Source organism: Hyaena hyaena, unplaced genomic scaffold (genome assembly GCF_003009895.1).
Source record: "Hyaena hyaena isolate Hyena2069 unplaced genomic scaffold, ASM300989v1 scaffold_683, whole genome shotgun sequence".
NCBI classification, from domain to species: Eukaryota; Metazoa; Chordata; class Mammalia; order Carnivora; family Hyaenidae; genus Hyaena; species Hyaena hyaena.
In genome coordinates, this window is record NW_024081314.1 from 146916 (window position 1) to 157941 (window position 11026).

The 11026-nt window shown below is 39.6% G+C and overlaps 1 protein-coding gene across 1 annotated transcript; it reads right to left on the reverse strand.

Annotated features, from left to right (window-relative positions):
* Positions 1-3449: 3449 nt before the first annotated feature.
* Positions 3450-5160, reverse strand: RPS29 (ribosomal protein S29). Its single transcript, XM_039217332.1, has 3 exons — positions 5049-5160; positions 4714-4813; positions 3450-3578 (listed from the first exon to the last, which is right to left on the reverse strand). Exons 1-3 carry the CDS (start codon positions 5108-5110, stop codon positions 3570-3572), a joined length of 171 nt encoding a protein of 56 aa, XP_039073263.1. The 5' UTR covers positions 5111-5160; the 3' UTR covers positions 3450-3569.
* Positions 5161-11026: the final 5866 nt, after the last annotated feature.

Sequence of the window (11026 nt, forward strand, 5' to 3'; positions counted from 1 at the left end):
CCACCTTGTATTAAAAATAATTTCTCTAGGCTATTTTGTAAACTACTAAAGTTTGCCAAAGCTTTTCATATTGCTGGACATTTACAGTTTAATGATAAGAGCAGTTTTGGAGATACTCTACTTGGTTTGAATCTCACTTACTGAGAGTATACTATCTTGGTAAATTTACTTATTCTTTTTGCCTCAGTTGCCTTATTTGCAAAATAGGGATCATACCTCACAGCACTGTTGTATTAAAGCAGCTAATTACAGTAAAGCACTAAGAGCAGAGCCTGGCACAAAACATAAACTTGAAAATTTTAACAATTATACATAAAAGTCTGTAGACAAAAACTGTGAAAGATTTTGACATGGACCAAAAGTTTGATGGGTGTCTTTCAAGGAAATTAAAGCTTTTTGTCTAGCACAGTCTTGGTGTGTGGGATTCTGAGCCTTTGTGTTCAAGCTATTCTACAACTGTGAAAGTTGCACATAAATTATAGTTGTCCACAGAGAAGTTCTAATTTCATCTGGTGGAGAGATGACTTCCTCTCAGGTTGAAAAAGCCAGTTTTAAATTTATTTCTAAGTTTATTTCAACACCCACTAGTGATGCTTTGAATTTTTTTTTGAATGTGCTGAGAGCTTACTGGCTTCAGAAATAAGCTAAGTAAATTCCTTGACAGGTTCTTTGACAGGTCCCATTTAGATCTAATTTAATAAGTGAAGGGACCCAAAGCTAAAAATATATTCTCTATGCTCCATTGGTTGTTTGGACCTCTCTCATAGAATCTATCATATTTTGCCATTGACATTTTTTAAAAATTTTTTAACGTTTATTATTGAGAGACAGAGCATGAGCATGGGAGGGACAGAGAGAGGGAAGAACACAGAATGTGAAGCAGGGTACAGGCTTTGAGATGTCACCACAGAGCCTGACACGGGGCTCAAACTCACAAACCACAAGATCATGACCTGAGCCAAAGTCAGATGCTTAATCAACTGAGCCACCCAGGCACCCCACCATTGACATTATTGAGCTTTTACTAGATATTTATTCAATGAAGGACCTACTATTAACATATAAGGCACCTGTTACATGCTGTGGTAAATGTGGAAATAGTCCCTGCCTTAATGTAATTGTCTCTGGGAAAGAGTGTGTAGTAGGCATCGAGAGCATTAGCTTTGACATCAGACAGACTAGAGGTCTAGTCCAGTTCTCATCCCTTTTTTACTTAGGGAGACTTTGAGAAAATTACCTCATTTCTAAGCTTCAGTTTCCTCAGCTGTGTAATTAATGGGCATGTCCAGAAAAAGTAGTCAGAGACGTGAAAAAAATAATGTACATAAGGCACTTTGCATGTCTGACACATACATTTAAATCTTAAGTAGTAAGTTATCCAACCCCTTGCACAGAAGCCAGACTACCTATTCACACCAAGCCTTCCCAGTCACTCCCACCAAACACACACAGGGCCAGGAATGGCTAGGGTATGTTCCCTTTGCCAAGGCTACATACAAGAGCATTTACATGGGGCCATCCCACTAGACTGGAGTTTAGTTCACCCAAGAATCTCATAATCAAACACCTCTCACAACCTCATTTAACTAAATCACTGGATGCATGCGCCTATCTTATCTTCCTTGATCTTCAATTTCTACATTTGCACAGCTAACACTGGTTCTCACCCACTGTCTGCAACACCAGATCCATTCCATTACCACAAACTTTCCTAACATCTTCAAGCTCTTCTCCCAACATTCTACCCCCTTGACGGTTAATGTCTCCCCTAGACATTTACCTGGCAGTTAACTAGTTTATTATCCCATACTTCTGGGCCTCAAATGTTAAGAGGCAGATTTTCTATAAAGCTCATGAAAGTTAAGCTTCAGCTGTCCCCAACTTCCATGAGCCCCCTACAACAGCATGGTCGTTTTGTGTTTGAAAATAACCAGTTAAGATGTTTTTAGTCACACTTCCCATTCTGTGAGATAACCTGTTAACCCAAGTTTATCGGAAGCACTTAGCTGATCACTCCCTCCTAGGCTTCTGGTATGCCACTATCTAGGTTCTCTTTCAGTCTGCTTTACTCTTCCCACCTGTCCCTGAAGTAACCCAGAACAGTCCTCTTCATGTATTATTTACTTCCTAGATTTTAAGAAGTGAGCTCTTCCACCAATAAAGATGAGATCCCCAAATAGCAGATATTATTCATACTGAAGCATACAACCCAAGTTGTACCACCAGTCCCAAGTTCCCATGGATCCCAGAGGAATGTGTACAAATGCCTACCTACGAGGGAGCTCCATATGGAGATCTACTAAGCACTCAACTTAGTATGCCCCAAACCTCACTCCCCTTCCCCAAACTTGTTTTTAGTCTTCGCTCAGTAGTAACCATGGCCCTCCAGTTGCTCAGGGTAAAGCTCTAGGTATCGTCCTTTTTATCTCCCACATCCATTCCTTCAACAAGTCCTGTCATCTTCCTCATCAGAAGCCATTTATTTGTTTGTGGACTACCTCAATCACTCCCTTTTATTCTAGACCTAGCCAAGATCCCTTGCCAAAACTCAACAGGCTGGGTTTCCCTCATTCCACCCTTGCCCCACCAAAGTATTTTTGCTTACAAGACCCATTTAGTGACCTTTTTTTTTATAGTTTATTGTCAAGTTGGTTTCCATACAACACCCAGTGCTCATCCCAACAAGAGCCCTCCTCCATGCCCATCACCCCTTTTCTCCTCTCCCTCACCCCCATCAACCCTCAGTTTGTTCTCAGTATTGAAGTCTCTTATGGATTGCCTCCCTCCCTCTTTTCAGCGACTTTTTTTAAACACTAGTCCCTTCCACATACAAATATTTAAGAAACTTAAACTTTCATCCATGAATTACCCCAAAAGCTAACAATGCCACCTCTCTACCTCTGGGAAATGGCTAAAACAAGTCTTTTCTCAAAAAACGTATTTCAACACTTTTACTGCTACTGCCCTAGCTCACTATAGCAAATCAATTACTTGAGACACTTGACCAAGTTATATGCTGAATGTTCCTATAGAAGTCATTTTATGTAACAAAAATAGTTATTTGAAGCGTAAAAACAACACTGGTATTTTTACCAGAGTTCAGCATGAGTACTTTTACATAACTGAGGGAAATTAAGCCACATATTTTTAAGATGAATCCATTGAGATACATTTAAAAACAGGACATTTTAGGGGCACCTGGTGGCTCAGTCGGTTAAATGTCCAACTTCGGCTCAGGTCATGATCTCAGTTCGTGGGTTTGAGCCCCACGTCGGGCTCTGTGCTGACAGCTAGCTCAGAGCCTGGAGCCTGCTTCAGATTCTGTGTGTGTCTCTCTCTGACCGTCCCCTGCTCATGCTGTCTCTAATAAATTTTAAAAAAACATTAAAAACAAAAACAGGACATTTTAAAAAAGAGATTTTTATAATCAACTGACCATTCCATTCACATAAAACACTCATAATTGAAGTATTTTTATTTTATGTACAATGAATTGGCATTAAGATAGGTTATCTTGGATATCTGCAGTTAAGGTAGGTATCTTGGATGACCCATTCCAGGAAGTTCACTTAATCCAACTGGAAAAAATAAAAAAAGAGGGAATTAATTAATTCGAAATGTTTAAATGTCCCATTTTATTCTCACAAACACTGGCTCACTTTGGATAAAATGAGCTTTAAACTGAAGATATGACCCACCCAAACTAGCTACCAAGATCACATTTACTGAAAGCCCACAACAAGCCGTTCCACTAACCACAAAACACTACACCACACAATGATATTTTCCAACACTTCCGGATGGTTAAGTAGGTAACTAACTACACAGCTAACATTTTGGTCCTCAGTGTGCGCCAGACACTACTGTAGGAGGCATTCATAAAGTAACTCTTTTACTCTTAACCTCTGAGAAACTGGGGGCACAAAGTCAGCTTGAAGGTCCGGTCCATTCTCATCACAAGCACACTCCCAATGACTAAGATATATACACTTCCACTGTTAACAGCAAGCATACACTTGTTACCTGGTCAAAACTAAAAATCCAAGCTTAAGAGAATTTCTGTCTGCCAGAGATCACCCATTAACACCCATGAACACATGACTGTGACTGTACCTGAGAGAGACAAAAAGTCGTTTTCCCCACAGGGGAGGGAAAACACTAGCAGGAAGAGTCAAGACAGCTCCATATAAACATACAAATCTTCGCAACAACCGTGCCATTTATTTTTCTCAGGCAGAAACTGAACTTCAGGAGACTGGACCAATGTCATAGAACTTTTTAATAGCAGACTTCCATCTGAATCCCAGGTTAATCTGGCCCCAATCCTCAAGCTCATCCACTATAGGAACTATCAAACATTTCAAGGCAGTAACCAACATATGTATTTTGCTGGGAAAATGTCTTATAGACTAGAGACCTAAAACTTAATTTCAGTGGTTTCTGAAAAATCAAATAATCACATCCCGTATAATACATGGCACTTAAAACTGGCAGACACTGATAAATCAGAGTTTGACTGTTTATAAAGTCTATGCGCTCCTATCCCATTAGTCTACCAAAACTACTTTAGCAGGGTCGTCCAAGACCCAAAAAAAAGCCGTGTTAACATCCAAGACAAAAAAGGAAAACGGTGTTGACCGAAAGCTCGCAGTAAGGAAGTATCTGAACGTTCTCCGCTCACAGAAACGGGGTATGGCTCTGGCGGCCGCGTACCTTAATGAAGCCTATATCCTTCGCGTATTGACGGAAACACTGGCGGCACATGTTGAGGCCATATTTCCGGATCAGGCCGTGCCGGTTTGAACAGACGCGGCTGTAAGAAGAGAGATGGCTTTACTGGAAGCAACAGAAATAAAACGATTCCCCACTCCGGGTGCACCACCGGCACCGCCTGTCTTCCCCGACCCGTCAGAGGCCCGTAATGGCGGCAGGCACAGCTCTAGACTCGCTCAACCCGCACGCGCCGCCTGTAGGCTCCTCTACATGAGAGTTCTGGCCGCGTCCCACCCCAAGGCAACCCTTCCCTAAAATCACATTCTGTTTCTCACCAAGAACGAGAACCCTGGCCGAATTTCCTCGGATGGCTCCAGTAGAGCTGCTGGTGACCCATCTTGCTCTCTCGGATGCAACGAGGCAAAAGGAAAGGGCACGCCAACGCATGCGCTCTTCAAACGTTTAAGACACTTCACCCAGAATGCACTGCTGGTAAATGACGCGAGCCGTGCGCGGCCACCCAGTTCACAGAGCGATCCTGGAAACGATCCAGGCCGGCACAGCTGATGACGTCACCGCAGCTCAGCCTCTTGTGTCTTTCTGCGCTGCCTCCGAGCGCCGGGCGCGGTGGCGCGCGCCTGTAGTCCCAGCTACTCGGGAGGCTGAGGCAGGAGGATCGCTTGAGCCCAGGAGTTCTGGGCTGTCGTGCGCTATGCCGATCGGGTGTCCGCACTAAGTTCGGCATCAATATGGTGACCTCCCGGGAGCGGGGGGCCACCAGGTTGCCTAAGGAGGGGTGAACCGGCCCAGGTCGGAAACGGAGCAGGTCAAAACTCCCGTGCTGATCAGTAGTGGGATCGCGCCTGTGAATAGCCACTGCACTCCAGCCTGGGCAACATAGCGAGACCCCGTCTCTTTTGAAGCCCTAAGAAATGAGTTTTACACTCTTAAAAGAAATTGTAAACTTCATAATCTAAACATCTCTTCATCGCCCGAGCCACTTACATTTTTTAAATTAAAATCTTATCCTTAGAAAAACGTTTTTTTCCTCAACTCAGCACTGACACCTGCTGGGACAAATTAATAAAATATCTTAAAGTCAGCTGTAATAGCTAAGAGTCAACAGTAGGAGTTTCTGTTTTGTCGAACAGAATACGTTTTCAAAGCGATTTCTTCTTTTTTAATTGACACACCTTAGTTTTTTAATGGACATGCCTATACCAGTCCAGAAAAATTATGAAAGGCTTAGTGTGTTTGAGATTTAAATGTAGCTGAATTTAAAGTGAGAATTAAATGCACAATGTATGTTACTTTAACCAGATGATTTGGTTACAACTACAAAAAAGCAAAAGACATCTGAAAAATCTGCTGAAAGTCAATGTCTAACTTCCACATGGACATTTATAATGTCTCCACATAAACCTTAAACTATAGGTGGCTCCGAAATCAAAGCTTTGATAGATTTATAAAATGTACCACCGGGTGAAATAATCTAACAAAATTTTACATATGAACTTTTATACTGCAAGTGAAATACCTTCTCCAAGGCATGTTATGTCAGGATTCTGGTGGCACGTGCCCCTCCCAGTCATTAAATTAGGTACTATGTTGCATGATGAAGGAAAGAGACAAGTCCAAAATTTAAAAACCAGATATGACTTCCTGCCCTTAAAACTGGCAGATGTAGAGAGGAAAACAGGATGATCTCAAAGAGCCCTTCCTTTCCGTTTCAAGTTGTGTGACTCAGGGACATGAATACAACTAAGCAAGCAGAACTTTCTGTATCCAATGATGGATGTACTCATGGTGTACAAGAGGAGCAAAGAAGAGAGAAATCAATTCTAGCTTGAGGTATATTTAAGAGGCCTTTGAGGTAAGCCTTGAAGAGTGGGATTTATATAGGCAGCACTAGGTGGAAGGGAATGCCTAGTGAGAAGAATAGTTTGATTCAATGGAGTTGGGGAACATGAACAACTTTGTGTAATTTGAGTTGAGGATGCACACAAAGCCTAGTGATAGGTGACATAGAAAAGGTATTTTATCATAAAGCTTGATTGAAAAGGGTCCAGTGTCAAACTTCTATGGTTTTCCTGGAATTTAGTCATTGATGTGTAGTTTCCAAAATTCATGGGCCTCTCAAAAATCAATCTAACATTTCCCCAGCTCTAGCTTTCTCAGACATTTCCTAGCTGGTCTACATAATTTTTAAATTATTAACATGGTTCTGAGATCAATTCCATAAACATTTCAACACTTTGGTATAGAATCCTTTGGACCTAAAGAAGTGTGAATTCATTTAAAAGCAAAAAAGGAGAAGGATAAGCGAGAAAGAATTTGTTACTCTTGAACACTCTGTTATACTATCTTGATATTGAAATGGTTCTTAATGTTGAAGCCAGTGCTTACTGGCCATTCCAAAAATCCTAGAGCTCTTAAGAATTATGCAAAATCTGCTCTGCCTGTGCTCTATAAATGGAATACCAAAGCCTGGATGACAGAACATCCATGTATAACATGGCTTACTGAATATTTTAAGCCCACTCTTGAGACCTACACTCGGAAAAAAAGGATTCTTTCAAAATAGGACTGCTCATTGACCATGCTCCTGTTCATCCAAGAGCTCTAATGGAGATGTATAATGAAATTAATAGTTGTTTTCATGGCTGATAACACAACATTCACCCTGCAGCCCATGGATCAAGGAATCACTTTAACTTTCAAGTCTTTTCATTTAAGAAATCTTTTTTGTAAGGATATGGCTACCATACATAATGATTCCTCCATTGAATCTGGGAAAGTAAATTGAAAACCTTTTGGAAAGGATTTGCCATTTTAGATACCATTAAGAACATATGTGATTTAAGGGAAGGCGTCAAAATATCAACATGAACAGTAGTTTGGAAGAAATTGATGCCAACCTTCATGGATGATTTTGAAGGTTCAAGACTTCAGTAGAGGATGTAACTGCAGATGTGCTTGAAATAACAAGAGAACTAGAATTAGAAGTGGAGCCTGAATATGGGACTGAATTGCTGCAATCTCATGAGAAAACTTGAACAGATGAGGAATTGCTTCTTATAGATGAGCAAAGAAAGTGGTTTCTTAAGATGGAATCTACTCCTATTTGAAACACTGTGAAGACACAAACCAAGAGAGCATATGGCAAGGGGAGGGAGTGGAGAAGAGAGGGAAATAAACCAGAAGAGACTCTTACTGATAGACAACAAACTATAGGTTGAGGGAGGTTGGTGAGCGGGAGATGAGCAAAATGAGTGATGGGAATTAAGGAGGGCACTTGTGATGAGCACTGGGTACTGTATGTAAATTGTGAGTCACTGAATTCTACTTCTGAAACCAATATTGCACTATATGTTAACCAAAATTTAAATTTAAAAAACATTTTTTTAAATGCTCTGAAGATTGTGGAAACGACAACAAAGGATTTAGAAAGTTATATAAGCTGAGTTAATAAAGCAACAGGAAGGTGTGAGAAGATTGACTCCAGTTTTGGAATAAGTTCTACCGTGGGTAAAATTCTATCAAACAGTATCACATACCACAGAGAAATTTTTCATGAAAAAATGAAGCAAATGATGTGGTAAACTTCATTATTGTCTTATTTTAAGAAATTACCAGTCACCCCAACCTTTAGCAGCCACCACACACCCTGATCAGTCAGGAGCCCCCAACACTGATGTAAGAACTTCCAAAAGCAAAAAGATTACAACTCACTGAAAGCTCAGATGATGGGTAGCAATTTTTTGGCAATAAAGTATTTTTCAATTATGTACATTTTTGGACATAACACCATTGCACACTTAATAGACTATAGTATAGTGTAAACATATCTTTTATAAGCACTGGGAAACCAAAAAATTCCTTTGACTGTCTTTATTGTGATATTCACTTTATTTCAGTGGTCTGGAACTCAACCCACAATATTATCAAGGGACACCTCTATCTGTTTCCCCACAACCCTCCTACAATGTATATTAGCAAACTTCTCTATATTTGTCCTTCTGATAGCCTAAAAATGGTAAATATTGCTTCAGTTTGAATTTTGATGAGGCAGAACATGTTTTCCTATGTTTATAAACCAGCCACGTGTATTTGGGAATTTTTCCTTTGAGTCTACAGGCCACCTTCTTAATGTGTTGTTGATCTGTAGTTCATATATTAGTAAAGCTTATGCAGAAAAAAATGAGCCCTTTGACTTTTGTATTAATTGCAAAGTTATTTTATTTTCACCACAATCCCAGAATCTTCGTAATTTCTTTGTTTCTGGCATATCCCTCTATGCATAGCATTTACATTTTATGTATTAAAATTTGTCAACTTGTTACATTAGTTTTTCAGGTAGTGTCAAAATTCTAAAAAACTTAACGTGTTTTCGTGTAGTACTTTTACATTTTCAGTTTTTAAGTCTTGTATCCACCTAAAATTTATTTCACTGTTCTCTAGGAGTGAAAGAGAAATCAAACTTCCTTCCCTTCCAATGGCTAGCTACTTACTCCAGCACAAACAATGGTAATTGAATGCCATTAGTCTGTGAGCTTGCTCTATTTTAGCACAATGCCAGCTCTCATAAATATTTGTTACATGAATAAGCAAATAGCATATATTTATTTACTTATTCATTCATTCTACAAATATGCATGTATGTGAACACTATGCTAGGTCTTCCAAGTAACAGTAGTGACTCAGAACCTGTTCCTAAGGAGCTTGGGGTCTAGAAGTGAGGATAGCCATTAAATAAGTAATCATTTAGCATTATTTTGGACAAGATAATCTACGATTCTTCTTGAACTAGACACCCAAAAGTGCTAGATGAAATATCTATTTTAAAATGCTGAGTTGAGCTTCCAGGAATCCCAAAGAGCTGGTGCTAAGCAGGAACTGAAAACCACAGAAACTGCCTTGGGGAGATTTGTCCAGCTAAGCAATAGGGACTAGATTTCAAAGGGAACAAGCAACAAGCCTTTGCACAAATGTATTTAATTAAATTGCAAAGAGTGGAAATCCATGAAGGTTTGGGGGGAGAATTAAGTACAGGACAGGAGACCTGATTCTAGCACTAGTTGTTGTAACACTCTGTAGGGTTGGTGAACAAATCCCTTTACTCTTTTCAGCCTCTATTCCTTTTGTGTAAAATGAGAGAATTGAATTAGAAAGTTTGTAAACTATGTCTCAGCTCTGAAAGTTTCTGATTCTATGATAGTAGACCCCTTAAAATAATTTAATTTGGCAGCAGCATAGATGGTGGATTTTTGCGTTAGCCTTTTAACTGATCCCTGCCTCTAGGCTTGCTTTACCTCCTAAGTAATTTCTTTACTGACCACAGTAACCTTTTCTAAATGGGTGTGCATGTTATCCCCTGTTGAAATTTTTCAAGTTTCCCAGAACCTTCAGGCTAAAGTTCAAAGGTCTTGGTTTAGCAAACAAATTCTTTTCATCAGCTGGCTACTTTACACTCCTCAAATGTCTGACATGTCTCCCATTGTAGTACAATTGTTGGTTTGCTTGTCTCTCCTAAACACTGTAAAATCATCTCTGCCTTCTAAACATCTAATATAGGTGCTGGCATACAGCAAGAACACTATAAGTATTAAATAAATGAATGAGTATTGAAGTCAGAAGACCTGGTAAATTTAGGAATACCTCTGGAGGGAAGTAATGCAGCTTTCAATTGACATGGTAGCACTAACAAGGGAAAGATGGATAGAAATTAGGAAATCACAGTGCTAAGACAACTTACAAGACGTTAATTACAGACCATCAACAGGGGCAAGGTAGCACTACACAGGTCTAATGCTTAAGTGTATATTTGTTAACTATTTAGCTTTATTTAATTTAGATGAAATCTCTGATTAACAAACCAACTCTAAGATCTGGTCACAAGGTGCTAAGGGCAGTCAAATCTACACTGTCTGTAGATGGTGACCTCACTGTTTAATAATATGATATGACTATGAGTTACCAGTTTGAACCCAAGTGAGCCACAAACCTAAGGGAGTAAAGTTTACTACAGATACAAATGAAGGGAAAAGTCAGAGATTCAACTAATTAACTGTTAAATGTTTGCTATGCACTGAAAACCCAGGGAAATAAAAGAAATGAAAGGTAATTTTAAGTGCAATTGAATTTTCAGACCCCGAAAAAGGAGAACAAGTTGTTAAAGACAGCTAGTGGAAACTGAACTGGGTTTCAAAAGATTAATAGGATTAATTAGTATGACCAAAACAGAAAGGAGAGAATAAGTGTAGTATGTAGGCCAGGAAGAAGAATCAATTTCACAGAAGGAAAACTAACCTAC